The sequence below is a fragment of the Neopelma chrysocephalum genome, unplaced genomic scaffold (genome assembly GCF_003984885.1).
Source record: "Neopelma chrysocephalum unplaced genomic scaffold, ASM398488v2 Primary Assembly neopelma1_209, whole genome shotgun sequence".
Lineage (NCBI taxonomy): Eukaryota > Metazoa > Chordata > Aves > Passeriformes > Pipridae > Neopelma > Neopelma chrysocephalum.
Genome location: NW_020897871.1, coordinates 713,278 through 732,019, shown reverse-complemented (window position 1 = coordinate 732,019; position 18,742 = coordinate 713,278). Strand labels below are relative to the sequence as shown.

The following is an 18,742-nucleotide window of genomic DNA, read 5'->3' as shown; positions in this document are numbered from 1 at the left end:
CTGAGACTCAAGACTCTGGAAGCTATTCACCAAGTTCAGTTTTACCCATGTTAATGAGAAGCCCAGGAAATTAAGACAGTTCCTTCCTAAGTAAAAGTCTTGCTCAAACCAGTGAAAGCCCAGCAAGGCCCAGGCCCCCTGTGTGGTTTTGCAATGTCTGTTTGCATTTCTGGGCCTGAAATCCTCAAACCAACTGGAGAACGTCCCAACAGGAGAAGAGCAGGACCTGGCTCTGTGCACACAGAAGGATGTGTAGGATGATGTGACTTACTACGAGATTTCACTGAAGCTGGGGATTTTTTCTATTTGGCTGAATCAGTCAAATCTGTAAGTTTCGCTTCGTTGCTACAAACAGATGAAAGATTATATAATTATACAATTATGAGGAGAAAAGGTGTTTTGTTCCTATCTAATTCATATGGAATTGACATGAAAAGAGTGGAAGTCAGGGCAATTTATAAGAGGGTTTTTTTTTAAATTTTCACTTTTACAATTCTAAACCCAGTATGTTTGCACTGTTGGGGAACCCCACAGTATCTGGGCTTTTTTAACCTTTAAAACTACCTCAGCTGTATTATTCCTCTAACTTTGATCTTATAATGTAATTAAAACAACTCTATTACCTTAGCTCTGCAGGGTATCTCACATACACATCTTTATCACAGCTTTGAATTCTGATGTGCCTGCTCTGGTGCTTTTTTCTCCCTCCAAGCCAGCACCTTTTTATGACCCTTCACTCACCCTCAGCCTGTAGCTTCTCGTGCAATTAAAGTGAGCTGTGCTTATTTTTAGCACATACAAATATTCTGGGAACTACAGAATGGTTTGTCACCCCTGTTGGTAGGGCCCAATTGTTTTCATTTGTTACTTGGTGGAAATTACCATGGAATTCAGTTAGCTTTTTGTTGTTGGCAATGTTTATTAGATAATTTCTCCTTCCCTGTGAGTTATTCCCACTGCTCCTTCCTGACAGACACACCCCCAACCTGGCTTTGCACAGCTTTAAGTGAACATCTCTTTTAATAATCTTGTAGTTATCAAAGGAGTATTTCTGATAATTATCTTTGTATTTCTTTGTATTATTTAAGTGTATTTTGTATTAGTTAATGCAGCTGAAAGGATGCTCTCAGTTCTATATCCACATTTCAACCCAAGGTGGGATAACTTCACTTACCTCATTCTCCCAAATCCTCTACAGTATTTTGGGTAAAACACCATGTAGGAGAAAACAATAAAGCACATAAATATTAACACAAACTTTTTTTTCTCCCATTAGATGTCTATCTTTCTACACAGAATTTATGTGTGAAAGGAACGTGGCTATAATATTTTCCATTACATTATCATGCTGCTAAATCTTTCTTGGCAAAGGTTGTGGTAAGGTGCAACAACTCAACTGCTTGCTTGACAGCTTATCCCAGGAATAATGTTGAGGGGAAAAAAAGTTCTACTCATTATTTCAATATTGAGATGTTGGGGGGAAAAGGTTTTAATCCCTTTTGCTTTGGCAGGCTACAAACAGGACACCAGATGGGATATATTTAATAAATAAACACTGCAAAGTCTCTGATCCACCTATAGCCAAGTCCTGACTCAGCCTCCTCTTACAGAAATCGCTTGGAGCCTGGTCAAGTCCAGATAAAGAGCTCAGTTCAGTTCTGGGGCCAAGCTGTGTTGCTGCATCCAAAGTAGGTTGGGAACCCTGCCCTGGGAGCAGCTCTGCTTTTGCACTGCTCCTCGAGGCTCTGGCTCTCCTCGCTCAGGTTACAACAGGCTATTTTCCCTGCTTACAGCTGCCTCTGGAAAACTTAAGAGCTGTTCTAGCATCTGGTTGTGTCTGGTCTGACACTGTAGTCTTGACATACTCTTTCTTTCCTAAGAGTGTCTTTTGTTCCCAGAGTCAACTGGCATAGACATGAGGGGATGTCCCCTCAACAGGGTAAAAACTTTGGGGTCCAGCTCCAGTTCCTTGATATCAAACATGCTGATACAAGACGGGCTGATTAAGACCCCCAAATGGAGCCTTGCAACTCCATCCTACACAGCTCAGTCCCAGTGTCCAGCAAAGGGAAGGTTTCACTGTGGGATCTGGCACTCCTCTGGAGCCATAGATCAGGAGACACCCCCTCAAAGGGAACAGAATCACACGAGCACTCAGCTGGAATCATCAGCATCATGGAAGGCTCGGGCTCATCTATCTGATCATGTTAAGTTAATCATTAATATTTTTAGTTGTACTTTCAGTAAACACTACATAGAGATTTCACTGATCCCTCATCAGTAGAACTCAAATTTTGGAATCCCTTGTGTAAATCACTGGGAGAAGAGAGAGAAGCATTTGAGAGGCAGGAGCAGCCCGGGCTGCAGATGGAGTGGCTGGGTCAGACAGCTGAGAACAGAGTCCCTGTGCCTCAGGGCACTCCCATTGTCAGGGATAACCTCGGGGCACTGCCCATAAATAGAAGCAGCAGCATGACAAAAACTGCCCCTTCAGTTGCATATCCCATTTTAGAGGGACACCAGAACTCCATCAACACTGTGTACACGTGAACATCTATATTATTATCATGGTTTAGTGCCTCTAACTCTCCAGGTTATGCAGGTCATCCTTCAGTCTTTGCTCTGTGTGTGGTCCCAGAGCCATCCTGCATCAAGCACTGCTCCACCATGCACCACGTGCTCTTTGAAGTGCCACACAGACCATCAAATATTGGTGTGATTTTAAAATTTTTAAAAGTGTAGTCATCTTAACAGACATAAAAATGGGCTCAGCGGTGCAACTGCCAGTGTGACAGAAAGGAAGGACAGCTTAAAGATGGACATTAAAGCATCCTGAGCAGCTGGCATACAACAGGTTATTCAACAGGTTGTTTTAAAAATAAGAGAAGAGCACAAAGATGTCTGTGTGTTTTTTCCATGCCAAAGAATGTGCTTTAGAGGATACTTTATTGAGACATTTTCTCAGTGTACCTCAGCCTGGTACACTGGCCATTGGTTATGCTGGGTATGACCTCGTGGTGCCTTCACATCCAGGTTTTATCTCCATACACAGGCATTAGCAGAGGAAGTTCTTCTTGCCTGACTCTAAATGTGGGTATCTGTGCAACAGTCATGAGCTAGGTCATCACATGTACTATTATATACATTAAATAAGCAATTATCTGAAATCTCATCAGCTAATTATAATACATCAAACTGAACCAAGAATCTGGAATCAGTCAGTATGATTGCTTCTCTTCAGCCAGACTCATTTCAACCTAAAGGACTGTATGTAGTTAATTTAACATAGACATACTCTCAAAATAATAAAAATTATATATAAGCCTATGAAATAATTCAGCCATGAAGCCTGAATATGAATACTTTATTAAAGAAGCAGGCAGATCTTTCCTGCTATCTGTTGCATCATCCAGGGAATACAGGGAATACACACCTTCTACATGCCAAAGTCTCCTCTGATCACCGGTGATGGTTCCTGACCTGTCACTGACATGGACAAGTGTTGGGCAGCCTCTCCTCTGCCAGTACAGCAGCTGATTTCACTGGGCTTGTGGCAGCCCTCAGTTCACTGTGGCTTTTTTAAACAAATAAATACACAGAGCTGACTGCAGACTCTTAGACCATTGGAATTCCATTGCTGCAGAGGGCAGGGCACAGCATCCAGGGGCAGACCTGGGGAAAGGTGGGGGTGTTCCTGCCCTGCTGTGGCCTCCTGGCAGGAAAAGGAATGGCTGGGAATGGGGGAAGGAACAGGAAACAGCCACCACTTGTTCTGACACTGCTGCTGACAGATGGCTTTAAACTCAACAATGCAGTAAAAGCAGTTTCTCTTTTGAATACTTACAACCCATAATGATTATTTTAGGTCTCCTTGGTTTTGAAAAATCCCACATACAAAATGAAGTAAGGTTTGCTTTAACAATGGAAATACATGGCTGAGGCAATGACAATTGCCCAGCAACTGAAACAATTCTCTACCCACAGGCCCAACCACTCAGAGGAAAACAATGCAACAGCATGGGTCACAAAATCTGATTTGTTGTTTTATTTGGTCTTAAAATGATTTGGCTCTTCATCCAACACTTCTAAGAACTGTCTGCATTAGGAACAATATATTGCTGAAACAACAGATTACCTTCAGCTATTACTGCACTTGAGCTCCTCTGAGCACTAATATTCATAAATTGCTCTTAAGGCTTGGGATTTTTGGGGTAGAGACTGGAACTGACATCAAATTGTATTTTCCTTGAACACAAGAAATGAAAAGACTTTGTACTTCTACCTTGTTCTCTGTCTCCTTTGTTTTCTCTAGGAAGTAAGTGAGCCAGGAATAGATGTCATGCTTCTCACTTTTGTTCTCTAACTGCAAGACTATCCTTTGCCTAAATATCAGAGGAACCTGAAAAACAAGAATTGCAAGCTTTACTAAGATACAACAAGCCAAATTAATTCTTGAGGCAAGTACACAAACTAAACACTGTTAGAAGACCCTCTTACTATCTGCTGGAGGAGAATTTCCTCCATTATAACAAAACCCAGCTAAAAATATCCTGTATTATAAGAACTGGAGCTGTATTTGAGGCAGTTCACTTTGGGAGGGTGATTAATTGATGTACCACCAGCAGTAACTCTTCTGGAGTAAAGCATTTTCACTCACAGTTGCACCCTCTGTCCATTTCAAGTAAGGGAGAGTCCAGTGTATGATTTGAAGTTCTTCTAAATAAACAGTTTTGATTTGTTCAGGACAATTTACCATCTCTATCAGTCACAAAAACTTTTGCTGACAGAAAGTCTACAGGTTCCACCAAAGTTAAGTTTGGAGTTTCCTGGCCTCATGGACAGCTCAAGAAGTACAACCAGCAAAACACAAGAAAAGTTAGAAAAGTTGTATTACAATTGGTTTGTTGGTCTGAAATTCCTGACTCATAGAGAGACCAGGTTCTAGTACTTTAAAAAAGATTTGCTGAAAAAATTGAGGATACATGATTTTGTCTCTGTAGCCTTTCTGAGTGACCTTGATCTGTTGTTTGATTGGTTTCTTTAATGCAATGCAGACACACTCATGATTTAGAAGCTCTGAGCACTTGCTTAGCTACACACATTATTTTTCTTCTCTGTATCCCTAGCCATGAAAACTAGAAGTGCAACTACTTGTGAACAGGATTGTAACGTATCTGAGGCAACCCAAGCCCACAAAAATAATGCTGAACCATGACAGTAAAGACAAAAAAAGTAATTAATGGAAAAAAATATTATTACAAGTTCAAAACTTGTTGGTGATGCTGATATTTTTTACAGTGCTGTGAAGCAAATGCCAGAACAAGACCCGGCAAAAGTTTGTCAGACATTATAGAGTAATATGCAGAGATAGGTCTGAGAGGTCCCCTTTTCACACCTCCGTGCTGATGCACAGTGGGTGTAGCTCTGTGGAAAATACAGCTCATTATAAACACACCAGACAGACACGCAAATACAGCGCACAAAACCCAAATAAACTCACGTAAAGTCCATCTTAAATGAGCTGCACTTAACACGAGCAAAAGACATACGTTGTTACTCATAGTCTAATAAAAGAAACTTAACTATAGTGCTATAATATTAGATTCACAGCTTGAGGAAAGGTCAGTCCAAAGCATCTCATTTTATTCCTGAGCCCGGGGCTTGGCGGGTCCTTCTTGTAACTGATGGACTGGAAGGGAAAGACTTTTAAACATAAACGGTGTGACTTGGAACAAAAGGATGACGACTGATGCTGGACACTGCTGGTGTGTTGTACTTGCCAGGCCGTGAACGTGGGAGGGCGTTCGGGGCAATAATTGGTCACTAATTCATTTGCCAAGTTCCCAGGCACAAGGGAGAGGATTTATGTAAACGTCCTCAGAACACTTAAGCAGGAACACTATTCCTGAGCTTTGCGTACGGCACGGGGTCCGAGTGTAAATTTTGTTAAGTGACTCAAAACAACTTTTTTCCTCTCGTGTCTTTGGGCTGTAGCGCGTGGGAGCCCAGCGCGGGTGTCCGGCGGCGCCCTCCGCGCTGAGGGGGCCCGGGTGCCCTCACGGCCCCGCGTCCTCCATTTCCTGCGCGGCGGCGGCGCCCGCGCCCCGCCAAGATGGCGGCGGCGCCTCACGGCCCTGGAGGGCGGGCAGTGGCCTTGCCCGCCGCGCTGAGCCCGGCCCGGGCCTGCCCGCGCCTCTCAGCCAAGGCCCGGTCCCGCAGGGCCGTCTCAGCCCCGACCCCTCACCGCGGGGTCTGCCGAGCGCGGCACCGGCGCCTGGCGGTGTCCGGGCAGGGCCGCGCTGGGAGCGTGACGAGGCCTAGAGGAGCCCTGGCGGGCGGAGGCTGCAGGGGACGGGACGGCGGCGAGTCCCGTGCAGGCCCCGCTGGGGCGTGCGGGGTGTCTCACCGGACCCTGCGGACCGCCCGGCTCGGCGCGGGAAGAGGGGCCGAGTGGCGGGCGGGGGGAGCCGGGCAGAGGGAGCTGGACAGAGACTCCGGCAGCTCCGGCGCGGCTCTCAGGTGCGTGTAGGGCCGCGCTGCCCCCCGGCGCAGCGGTGAGTCACGGCGGGTCAGCGCAGCCCCAGCGCCGTCATGGCCGCCCCGCGCCCCCGCCCGCGCGCGGGACGCACGCCCCGCCCACCCCGCGGCTGGGTATCCCCGCCCACGGCTCCCATTGGCCACCCGGAGCAGCGCCGGGCGCCCATTGGCTGGGTGCGCCCCCGGCGAGCCGTGCGCAGAGCGGCGGGCGGGGCGGCGCGGGGCCGTGTGCACACCGCGTGTGGCGCAGGCAGCGGGACCGGCGGCACCGAGCGAGCGAGCGGGGCCGAGTCGTGCGGGGGCCGCGGCCGTGGGGGGACAGGACCGCAGGTACCGCCGAGGGCTGCGGGGGAGCGGCCGATGAGTCGCGGGGGCCCGGGGCGGGAGTCGCGGCGGCAGCGCGGGCGCCGTGCGGGGCGGTGATGGCGCTGGCGCACTCTGGCCTAGCGCGGGAAAGTGCGGGTGGGCGCGGGCGCCATTCCGGGCCCCATTCCGGGCCGGGCCGGGCGGGGGACGGGCCAGGGCGCGGGGGGGCCGCGGTGGCCGCGAGCCTGGCGAGGGCGGCGGCGGAGGGTGAGTCAGGGCTGGGTTCCGGGAGCGCCCAGGGAGCCTGCGCCGCCCGGGGTGCGGGGGGGCCGCTCCGCTCCGCCCGGGCGCGGCCCGGGGCCGCTGCACGCTCGGCCCGCGGGGCGGTGGAAGGGGGCAGGGCCGCACGTGGCCGCCCGGGCCTGGGCAGCGGGAGCGCGGCCCCGCCGTGCGCCAACGAGTTCGGGGAGAAAAAGATCCTACGAGCCCAGGAGTTGCGGGGAACGGCCTGGAATGAAACTGTTTTTTCTTCTTTCTCTGTGTTTAATTTAATTTAATTTCATTTTGAGTCCCCCCCTAAAGTCCCGTCGGCAGGGCCGCGGCCCGCGCACCACGTGGCTCCCCACGTGTGAGGCGCTGCCGGAGACACAGGGTCGAGGTGTCGCAACTGTTTGCTCCGACCACAGGCACGGGTGGCCTGCTCCAAATCCAAGTGTGACCTATAAATGGATAGGAAAAACAGCCTGTGCCATCTGCACAGCGCGGGCTCTGGGGCGGCCTTTTATTTGAGTTCCTGTCGGGCGTAGTTGTCAAGTAACCGCTGTTACTCATACAGAATCCAGCATTGTCATATTTAATAGTGGGTTTTGTTTTCCTCTAAGCACCTAGTGTGATCCCATTTCCACGCAGCTTTAGGGTTGCGTGGTCCGTCTTCTCTTCCTCAGTGCAGACTTGCCTAGAGAGGCAATTCTGCATCTGTCCTCGGCGGGAAGAGGTTAAATGAGTTCACTGGGGCTGTGCAACAACCCTGCGAGTTACAGGTTTAACCTGCCATTTAAACTGACCTTGCTAAAGTCTGGGCTGACTTTTATTTTAAAAGCTTCACGTGTTGCTCTTGTTGTTTACTTTTCTTTCAACTTAAAAGTTCATACAGATACCATCTTCCCCTTGTATTTTTTATGGTTACAATGTGCACGTTTGGTAGATGTGGTTTCTCCCAGTCCACATATGGGTAGGCAGAAAGTGCTGCAGAGTCACTTTGGATGAACTTTATTTCTCTTCCTGGTTTGTGTTAACAGAGCTATGCAAGAATTACCCGTGTAATTGAAGTCAGGATGTCCTTTTGTCCTGGCTTCTGCCCTCTCAGTTCTTGAGTTAATGTTCAGTGTTCCTGGGTCAGTGAGGCTGTGAAATCCAGACGGGTCCCACATGGAGCATAGGGGCTTGGCTTTCCAATTCTGCAGGTTTTCCTGCTAGTTTCTTTCAGAATTGGCGTAATTTTTTCTGGTGGTCAGAATACTTTTGTATCTCATCCTAGTGAGCACAAAAGTGGAAGACAGCAGCATCACTAACTCTGCTGTAGCAGGTTTTTAGGTTACAGATGTGGAAATTCAGGTTTTGAATACTGAGTAGCTTCGGTGATAGTCGTGTTTGAGAACTCTTACATCTTGCTTGGGAAATAAAAACTCTTTTAAAATGAGCAGTACTTGGAGTTTTCTGTTGAAACTAAATACTAGCACTTAGGTTAGCAGGCCTTACTGCCCTTTCAGTCCTTTATTTGAGGAAAGCAGAGCTGTGCTCCCTGTCACATTGGGGGTTTGCCATGCTCAGGCTGTCTCAGGGCTGACTTGCCCCATTCAGGTGTGGTGCTGTGGGTTGGTCACCAACGGCCTGGAAAGGAGTGGCTGATTTCTCAACGTTGGCCTGTGACAGAACTGACTTGCTAAAGGGCTCTTACGTGTGCTGGCTCTGGCAATGGCTTTTATCTGGTCTGTGCTTTGATTGAAGGGGTGAAGTCCTGCTGATACCGACTTCAGGTTGTACTTGTAGGTTGAAAGAAGCACCTAGTAAACACAGTGAAGAGTCGACCCTCTTGTACAGGGCTGTTAAATGCTAAGGAACTGCTGGTATCCAGAAGAATTGTCACTAATTTTGGGGTTGAAGTTCAACTTCCTTTTTACTGTGAGGAGCCCAAGTCAATTTTATTTTTGTTTGTTAAAACAACTTCTTCCCTGGTGGGCATCGAGGCTGAAAGCCATAAAATAAGCATTAGAGTGGAGCTTAGTGGCAGTTCTGCCCATCATCAGCTCTAGGTGGGCTACTAAAACAGACTCGGATATTGCTGAATCTTGTGTGTGAGAATTGGAGCTTAATAGCACCTCTCCTGTTCTAGGAGTTTTGAGTATGTTTTAACTGTAAAGCTGCAGTAAGACACAGTCTTCCCCTTCAGAGTTTGTTATCAGGAACTTCTTGTATCAAAGATTTCTTCTGTCGCTACAAGAAACACAAAAAAACTTGGTCACTTTGAAGTTTATGCTTGATTTGCCCTCAAAAGCTGCAGACCTGACGTAGGAAAGCGCTGTGGTGGCCCAGGGATCTGTTCTCAGCCCTGCTTTTTAGCAGTAGGGCCATCATAGAGAACAAGGTCTAAAATTCATTCTTTACAATGTTTTGGCTTCAAGCTGCAGTTGCAGAGCTCTGTAGAAGGACTTGAGGTAAATTACTACCTTCTCTCTTTCTGAAAAGGTACGAAAACACAATTAGACTTGTGTTTTTGACAAGTTTTCAAATCTTATTCTGTGAGGCAGTGCCTTACTGTACCTTGCAGGATTTGACCTGTCTCAGAAATACTACATGAAGCCATGGTTGTGATTTGTTTTCCATTACTGCTTTTCCTGCCCTGGTGAGGTAAAAATCTTGTTCTGGTATGTGGGGGGGCGGGGACGATGACACATGGACAGACAGGACGGGCTGCTTTGTGTAACACGTCTGAGCTGCACAGAACAGTGAGAGCTGGGACTGAAAACTTTCCAAGCAGACTTAAGTAGCTTTCTTGCAGAAGGCTTACTTAAGGTGGCCTTGATAGATAAAAGGAACTGCTGGAAACTTGCCTGTGATGACAAAATGGAGGAGTATTGACTAATAGAGGAGCATTTGAACTTGGGTGGGTTTTAGTGCACTCATTTTTTTCTCTTGGAAGTAAAGCTGTAATGGTGTCCAAAGTGCTTGGAGGCTGTTCATTTAAGGACTTGTCTTCTGATCCAGCCTTTTCTGGATATTACCCTTTCAAGGTGGCTGTTGGCTTCCTCTGGAAATTGAATCCTTACGGTTCACACTGCTGGGGAATTCTGTCCCATGTAAGGCTTTTAGAAGGTGGGGCAAGTAAAACCAGTGTCAGCTGCAGCCACCTCTGGCTGCTGAACGTGTGCTGAGTCTCAGATCCTTTACAGGAAGAATGCAGAAGTTAAACATGGAAATACTGCGGGAAGAGAAACTCCAGGCAAGCTCTTGGGTTCTTGGATGTGCTGAAGGTATCTGAAGATAGGGGAGTGTGCTTTGTAATCACACTTGTATGGCAGCTGTAACCTTCCAGTACCTCTGAGTTTGAGGGAAAAAGGGGCCTCTGGAGATAAAGGTTTATAAATGAATCTCCAGTAGTCTTGAAGGATAGTTGCAGAGACTGTTCTTTGACTTGAGATTTCATACTCAGTTGGTGTAATCTTTTCCATTTTGCTGAGAGAAAGAGAAAAAGAAACTTCAGGTTTTCCTTTTGAAGGGGCAGTTATAAAAAAAGAAACTCTGAAGCAGATGTAAAACTTTTGAGACTCCTTTAGGGTGGTGAGTGGTGAGCTTTTGTCCCTCGTGCATGTCCTGACCTGGACTGGCAGATAGACAGACTGGAGGTAGGCTGCCATTAGTCTTGGTATCAGAACTTCTCCTCTGTGCATGTAAAGCAGGTCTGGCTCACCTGTTAGGCATTTGTCTCTTACCATGTGTTAACCTGACTGGTTCTGTGGGGAGCTGCCAGCAGGATTCAGTCCTGTGACATTGTGCCATAGCCTCAGGTTCATGGGAGTGAGATCTGGTGGTGTTATTGTCTGTTAATGTCTGTTCAGATGTACTACAGTTCTGCTGCAGCTGCTGCCAATGCTATTTTGCTCTCTTTAACACATCTGATGTTGCCATTTGATAATGTTTTAATGTGAACACTTTTTGGAAGAGTTGCGAGTGAAGGGCGTATGTATTTCAGAGACCCCATCTTGTCCCTCTTGAAAATTAGAAGCAGCATCAAACTGTTGTGCCTGAGCCCAACTCCTGCAGTTGGCTTTGCCTGTGTTTTCCCTGTTCTGCAGTGTCAACATGGTTGCTATGAACACAGGCGTAAACAATGGCACAGCGAGTGCCAGCTGCTGCCACCACAGCGGGCAGTGCTCGGCCCTGGGTGTCCTCAGGAGACACTTGGAAATCTTGGGCACTGACAGGAAGCAGAGAAGACTGGGTTATGTGTAAAATCAAGGGTATCTCTTAAGTGCTTGGACAGCCAGTTGTTTTAGTCTTGTTTAGATCTGTTTAAGATCTTCTTGCACCCTTTCATTGCAGAACTTCATTTTAAGGGCACATACCATCATCTGGTCCAGATGGAAGTTAGATATGGGATTACAGAGATAACACACTAAAGATTGTATCTCTTGTATTTTGAATTCTCAGCCATATACTGTGGTTGAAAGAATCACTTGAGTGCTGAAGACCATCAGAGAGAAGATCTGTTTTGGGGGAGGAGTTGGTAAAACGACAGAGTAAATTTGTTAAACATTGGGGTAGAGGTAACTAAAATTCATGTTTAGATATATGCTCTCCATTTAAGAGCTAAATGTCAGGATGCTAATTCTGGTTCCTTCTTGAGGTCATGTGTCATTGTGCTGCTCCTGTAGTGACTTTTTTCAAGACTCTGCCCCCTGACTGTTGCTGTAATCTGGGATGCTGGATGGTCTGGGAGGAGGGGGAGTGTTCTGTAATGTGTATGAACTGTAGGGTTACAGGGGGATTATCCTGATGGGAGATCAGGTAAACTGCCAAACATACCACATAAGGATTGTACTTCTCTTGGGTTAAGAATAATGAATTGGGAGATGGCTTTTGAGGTATTTAAACTTTAGGAGACTTCATCAAAACAATGCTTGACATGCATATTTTTAGACTAGTGTACTTTAAACTTCAAGCGCACTTTAAAAAAGACTCCGGTTTAACTGTGTAACTTCCTCGTTTTCCCTGTAGTTCTGGAAGTGTGTGAGTGTCCCACAGCTCAGGGGAGCTGTGGCCTTGTGTTTACCCTGCCCCATCCTTCCCACGGCCTCAGTGGGCTGTGCAGGCTGGCTCTGCTCACCTCCATTTCCCGTTTGGGGCTGTGCTGGAGGACAGGCCTGTCTGTCTGGTGCTTCCAGAGCATTCTAAGGATGTTTTGCGAGTTAGCCCTTTTAGATACCTGGCAAGTGTCTGCTGTCCTTTGGGAAGCCTGAGGTCTTAAAACATTTTCTTTCCTGTGAACCTGGGAGTGGAATATGCAGCCTGAGCTATAGGTTAATTACAAATTGTAATTCTTGTTTTTCTGAGTCTAACTGTTAGTTAGGTTGTAAAAGACGTTGGGCTAATGTGTTCTTCAATGCTTTAGGTTTAATGCTGCTTATTCTTACACTTAGCTTCTAGTGTGAAGCTTGATTAGTCAATAAAGGTAGTAGCTGCTAGGCAGACTTTTAAAGAAGGTGTAACAACTACCAGGAGGAAATAACTTGTACAGATAAGTAGCTGCTTTTGAGTTTAAGTCATAGGATTGAGGAGGAAAGTGCTTTACTGAAAGAACAACATTAAGGCTGGTAATACAATAGTTAAAGGGGTTTACTTTTTCCCTCTCCCCGAGTATTTTGTAAGTTCTTGAAGCAAAGGTTGGCTACAAAAAGGAGTGAAAGTTACATAGAACACAGTTTCTTTATCTGTTCTAAGTTGCCTTACTTCAGGCAAAGTGGAGGCAGACTTTCATCCATCACAGTAGTTTCAGTAGTCATGATGAGATACTGCACAAAAGTATTGAATTGGCCAGAAGTCCTGTTGGGTTTGCATTGCCTTTGCTGGGGGGGTGGGAAACCTCTGAGTCTCTCAATTTAATGTAGCCTTTGGCCGGGGGAGGAGAAGGTGTTTTAAAATGTCCTTCTTGCTCAGACAGGTGATCTGCAGCCATGAGCAGCAACGAGTGCTTCAAGTGCGGCCGTAGCGGCCACTGGGCCCGGGAGTGCCCGTCTGGCATCGGCCGTGGCCGTGGCATGAGGAGCCGTGGCAGAGGTGAGTGCTGGCTGGGGCTGTGTTTGGTTTATAGCAGGGTGTCTGGCTGAGTGCCATGGATGGGGTGTAAAACTGGCGTTGTCAGACCTACAGATTGGTAATAAGGACCGGGGAAATGTACCTCTGTGGAAGAACTTAGCCACAGGCTCGGAGAGTGAAGCCGACTTGTCAGTTTAGCTGACAGTGTTTGTGATTGAGTCATAAGAATATTCTGAACTTAGGCCTTTTTCTTTTCCTTCTTGTACCCATTCCAAGCAGGCTTCCAGTTCATGTCCTCATCTCTGCCGGATATCTGTTACCGCTGTGGTGAGTCTGGCCATCTTGCCAAGGACTGTGATCTCCAGGAGGATGGTAAGTATCACTAAATATTCGACTCTTCAGTGCAATGGGCAGAGCTCTGTGGCTGAAGAGAAGGACGCAGGGGTTCTCTGGGAGCAGGCTGGGGGTGTGCCCCATTCAAAGCATGCTGCCCCTCATGCTACCAAGGTTTTATAGTCTGTTTGGTGTGTTTTTCCCATTGTGGAAGCCTGCTATAACTGCGGTAGAAGTGGCCACATTGCGAAGGACTGCAAGGAGCCCAAGAGGGAGCGGGAGCAGTGCTGCTACAACTGTGGCAAGCCCGGCCACCTGGCCCGTGACTGCGACCACGCGGACGAGCAGAAGTGCTATTCCTGTGGGGAGTTCGGGCACATTCAGAAAGACTGCACCAAAGTGAAATGCTACAGGTAAGGCTGCCAGACACAGCTGCAGTGCACCTGCCGTGAGAAATGCATTCTGGGGCTGAAATGTGGCCTCAGCTCTGGCCAAGGAGTGAGTTCCTTAGAACAGTTACCTGTTGTTGCTCAGAACTAGGACTTTCACACCTGTTAGCAAAGAGGAGTACAGATTCCATGATGCACATCTCTGCACAGCCACACAGCGCAGTGTTAAATCTCTTGGGCTGTACAGGAGAAAGGGTCCTGTCCTTTTGCAGAAGGTAACAGGAGATGCTTGCCCACAGCACAAACTTGCTGAGGTTGGGTCCCCAGTATGTCATCCCAGAGCTAACAAAGCTCAGCTGTAAAGATCAGCTGACTGGCACAGCCAGCCCCAGGACGAACACACTAAGTTGTCTTGGTTTTATAGAGAAACATGGATAGAAGTGGGTGTTAAATTGGTTTGAAATGCCATCTTCAGAGTGCTGTCTGGGTTTTGAATGCAGGCATACACCAGAGACAGCACGTTCCTGAGTGCAGTATTCTTCACCCCCACCAACATTCCCTTCTGTGGAGGAAGGAGAGAGAGAGAACATGGTGTATTTGAGTTTGACTAATGACTCTCAAAACAAAGCTAAACTGCAGGCAGGAGCGTTGCGAGCAGGCAAAACCCAGCCCACAGTTAAAAAAACAAGGGGGGGGAACCAAACCACCCAAAGCCTTCTGTATTTGACATACAGTGATTTTGTCATATCCAGTGATTAGTGTGAGCTGACCATTTGGGAGCAGTTCTGGCTGTGGTTAAGACAAACTTCCTTCGTGTCAAAGAATTCTGGAACACAGGACCAGAAGTCTTGACTGCAGAAGTAGTGTTGTGTGAAAGTGAAGCAGATCATGTACCTGACAGGGTGGGGTTGCTCCTGTGAGGAGCTGCTGGGGGTGGCTCTGATGAACTGTTTCTGTTGCAGGTGTGGTGAAACTGGCCATGTAGCCATCAACTGCAGCAAGACCAGCGAAGTCAACTGCTACCGCTGCGGCGAGTCAGGGCACCTTGCACGGGAATGCACAATTGAAGCTACAGCCTAATTATTTTCCTTTGTCGCCCCTCCTTTTTCTGATTGATGGTTGTATTATTTTTCTCTGAATCCTCTTCACTGGCCAAAGGTTGGCAGATAGAGGCTACTCCCAGGCCAGTGAGCTTTACTTGCCGTGTAAAAGGAGGAAAGGGGTGGAAAAATCAACTTTCTGCATTTAACTACAAAAATGTTTATGTTTAGTTTGGTAGAGGTGTTATGTATAATGCTTTGTTAAAGAACCCCCTTTCCGTGCCACTGGTGAATAGGGATTGATGAGTGGGAAGAGTTGAGTCAGACCAGCAAAAACCCTCTCTGGGTTACAGGGAAGTGATCCTATGCAGGAGGAAAGAAATTCTGGAAGTGTCTAAACTTCCTCATAACTTTTATTTTATTACAATGGCCTTGGATTGTCTGACCTCAGTAGCTGTTAACACCAAGTGATATCTGCATCAGGCCCTACCTAGAGCATATAGCTGAGTGGGAGTAAACAAACAAGATGCACATGCCTGTTAATGGCCATGAGAGAGAGAGAGAAATCTGAAATCAATCTTAAAAGTAACAGTAATTCAGTCAGTGAATGTTCATGTTGGAGATACAGAACGTAATGGGAAGCTTTTGAATAAATATCTCAAAGTCAATCTGAAACCCAGACATCAGTGCTCATAGCATATACAATTTGGAGTTATTCAGGAGTTGCAAATAAATGCATTTTCACAGAAATCAAGATGTTATTTTTGTATACTATATCACTTAGACAACTGAGTTTCATTTGCTTGTAATCAGTTTTTAAAGTAAGATGGTAAGAGCAATTGAAGTCCTAGAACATAGAAAATGTAATTTTAAACTATCAATAAAGCTGGAGGAGGAAGGGGAGTTTGGCTAAAGTTCCTTTTGTTTATTTTTGGTTTTCCTGTACACAGTGCAAAATAACATATTAAAAAGGGGTATGTGGAGGTTCAGTTTGGACTTTTCTTTTGTACTGTCTTATGTTCAGTTCCCATCCAGCTGGAAATGCGTTGTGTCTGCAGATGGCCATGGGAATGAGCTGTGGGGTCTGGGAGGTGGGGCCTGGAGTGGTTCAGTTCTTTTGGCAGGACCTGAGCCCTCACTGCTGTCACTGCACTAAGAACTGTCGCTTAAAGCCTCTGCACGGGCCATGTCCATGTGTGGTTGTGCTGTGCTGGTTGACTGAGGGTCAGTGAACAGTTCCACAGATGAAAAGGGAGCTGACTCACTGTACTTTCACATCCCCTCACTACGGGAATAAAGCCTGGATGTGCAGGAGTTGTTGGCCCATCGGTGCTTCACCGTAAGGCAGGACTGGAGAAGGGCTGTCCAACACATGCTGTGAAGATCTGGCTTGGAAGTGCCTCTGAGCCACTGTCTGTCCTCGAGCTCTGGCAGATCCTATGGGATCTGTGCAGTTAGGATCAGGGAGAGTGTGCTGTAGTGGTGAAAAATGGGGTATGAGGTCTGGAGAGAAGCCCCAGACTGCCAGTCTGGAGCTCTGCTGGAGTAGAGCTGAAGTGGCACTGTCACTTGTCTCCTACATCTGTGTTACAATGACCCAGTTCCTATCAGGTGAACATTTTTGTTAATTTTGGAAGCGAGGCTGTTCACAGTGTCACAGCCATGCAACAGTGCTCCTGAAGGTTGTGATCTTCCAGGAACAACTTGAGCTTGGAGCTTTCAGCACACTGGCACAGAGTGAGGCTTTGCAGCAGGGCTAAGAACTCCTCAGTTCCTGAACCAGAAGATCCCAGTGAGGAGGCTTACCTGGGAGTGCTGGAACCTGTAAAAGCGGATACCCTACTTGATAATCTTGAGGTGGTGTCAGGAAATCTGATACCTAAAATGTGTGTGTCTGAGAAAACTGATGGTCATAGTGCTGTATCATGTCAGGTGAACTCTGATCAGGTTGTGGTTGTTTTGCAAAGGGCTGCCTTGGCAATTCAGAGTTCCTTAATGTTTAATTAAATGAAAGATTTATGAAGATCCTAAAGTTTCATCCTGGGATTGATCTTCGACACCTGTAGTTCAGGGAGAAGATGCTGGTGAGAAGGTGAGGTGCAGGGTGGGGAGGGCTGGGTTGGTGCTGCTGCAGAGCAGAAGGGAACAGGCTTGGCAGAACTGCCTTTATTTGAAGCTCTCAAAGAGGGAGCATTGTGGCACTGCTTTGCCCAAGCAGAAAAGAATCCCGAGTGCTTGCTCGTGCCTGCTCAGTGTGACATAAAGGTGTAGGAGGTTTCTTGTTTGTTTTTATCTCAGTAGCTGCTGTCAGAGCATGAATCCTAAACATGGTTGCTGAGCCTCTCCTAAAATCGGCCCTCAGAATGTGTGGGTTGTCTTGGGGTAGTGCAGATGGCCCAGCACGGGGATGTTTAGCTTGGTAGGTTAATATGAATTAATGGAGTCTTTACATACATCTTAGTTAAACAGTAATAAAGCTTGAAGCTCTGAAAGTCTGGGACATGTAGCTAAAAAAGTGCTTTCCTGTAAAAATAAATTTTATTACAGAGAAAACAGGATTTGAAAGCTGAGAAATGCAAGTTCAAAAAGCAGAAAATTATTCCAACAGAGGTGTCTTCCTGGTCATCTTCCTGTGAGAACATTGGTGCTGCTGTTCCAGGGTCAGTTGTTCCCCAAGTGAACAAGAAATGGACGAGCAAATGGTGATTTCATAAATTGGAAAAATCAAACCTAATTTTTCATTTGTTCCATGTTGGTTTTTTTTCACTAACACTGAGATATCTCATTTGTTATGGCAAATTCCGGGTTTTTTTTTCTGGATCTGGTGGATTATATGGATTGGGAAGGCAGAGACAAATCTAATATTACTTTCTACAAACGGGACTCTGAAGGGTTGCCATTTCTGGATAGGGGGATTTTATTTTACTGAAGTTGCAGGGAGTCACTAAATAAATTGTCACTGAAAGCCAGTCATCCCAGTTTGTTTTGGACCAGCGGATCCCATGAGGGCTGGTGTAATTTGTAAATTGTAATTATGATTTGTAAAAAAAACTGCCCATGAGCCAGCAGTGTGGGCTTGCAGCCCAGAAAGCCAGCGGGGTCCTGGGCTGCATCCAAAGGGACATGGCAGCAGGTCCGAGGAGGGGATTCTCCCCCTCTGCTCTTGTGAGACCACCTGGAACACTGGGTACAGTTCCGGGGTGCCCAGCACGAGAAGGACATGGAACTGATGGAGCGAGTGCAGAGGCCGGGAAGTTGATCAGAGGACTGGGGCACCTCCCATGTGGGGCAGCCTGGGAGAGCTGGGGCTGCTCAGCCTGGGGGAGAAGGTTGTGTGGAGACCTCACAGCCCCTTCCCCTGTCTGAAGGGGCTACAGGGAACCAGAGAGGGACTGTCCATCAAGAACTGCAGTGACAGACAAGGCGGAATGGCTTCAAACTGAAAGGGGAAATAAAGGTTCGACGTTAGGAAGGAACTCTTCCCTGCACAGGTTGCCCAGAGAAGCTGTGGCTGCCCCATCCCTGGAAGTGTCCCAGGCTCGGCTGGACGGGGCTTGGAGCAACCCGGTCTGTGGGAGGTGTCCGTGCCCTGGGTGATGTTTAGGGTCGGTTCCAATCCCTCCCCATTCCCTGTCCCCTCAGCCCGGTCTGTGGGAGGTGTCCGTGCCCTGGGTGATGTTTAGGGTCGGTTCCAATCCCTCCCCATTCCCTGTCCCCTCAGCCCGTCCCCGCCGGACGCTGCCCGTGCCGGGCCCTGCGCATGCGCGGCGAGAGACCTGCGCTGCTGCCCCCAGGCACGGCGGGAGGGCCGCGCAGGCGCAGTGG

General features: G+C 47.5%; 1 protein-coding gene across 3 annotated transcripts; it reads left to right on the top strand.

Annotated features, from left to right (window-relative positions):
* Positions 1–6,757: 6,757 nt before the first annotated feature.
* Positions 6,758–15,906, top strand: CNBP (CCHC-type zinc finger nucleic acid binding protein). 3 transcript variants are annotated; one of them, XM_027703182.1, is made up of 5 exons: positions 6,758–6,867; positions 13,057–13,176; positions 13,435–13,527; positions 13,703–13,901; positions 14,840–15,906. In XM_027703182.1, exons 2-5 carry the CDS (start codon positions 13,074–13,076, stop codon positions 14,955–14,957), a joined length of 513 nt encoding a protein of 170 aa, XP_027558983.1. In that variant the 5' UTR covers positions 6,758–6,867; positions 13,057–13,073; the 3' UTR covers positions 14,958–15,906. The 3 variants fall into 3 exon arrangements, with proteins under 3 accessions (XP_027558983.1, XP_027558980.1, XP_027558982.1); XM_027703179.1 differs by having other exon boundaries at positions 13,700–13,901; XM_027703181.1 differs by lacking the exon at positions 6,758–6,867 and adding an exon at positions 6,878–6,897 and having other exon boundaries at positions 13,700–13,901.
* Positions 15,907–18,742: the final 2,836 nt, after the last annotated feature.

Bases quoted from the DNA above. Each gene is read 5' to 3' on its own strand.
- CNBP (XM_027703179.1), top strand. From the start codon at position 13,074: ATGAGCAGCAACGAGTGCTTCAAGTGCGGCCGTAGCGGCCACTGGGCC. The intron at 13,528-13,699 runs GTAAGTATCACT...TTCCCATTGTGG, and splicing joins CTGTGATCTCCAGGAGGATG to AAGCCTGCTATAACTGCGGT. The intron at 13,902-14,839 runs GTAAGGCTGCCA...TTTCTGTTGCAG, and splicing joins ACCAAAGTGAAATGCTACAG to GTGTGGTGAAACTGGCCATG.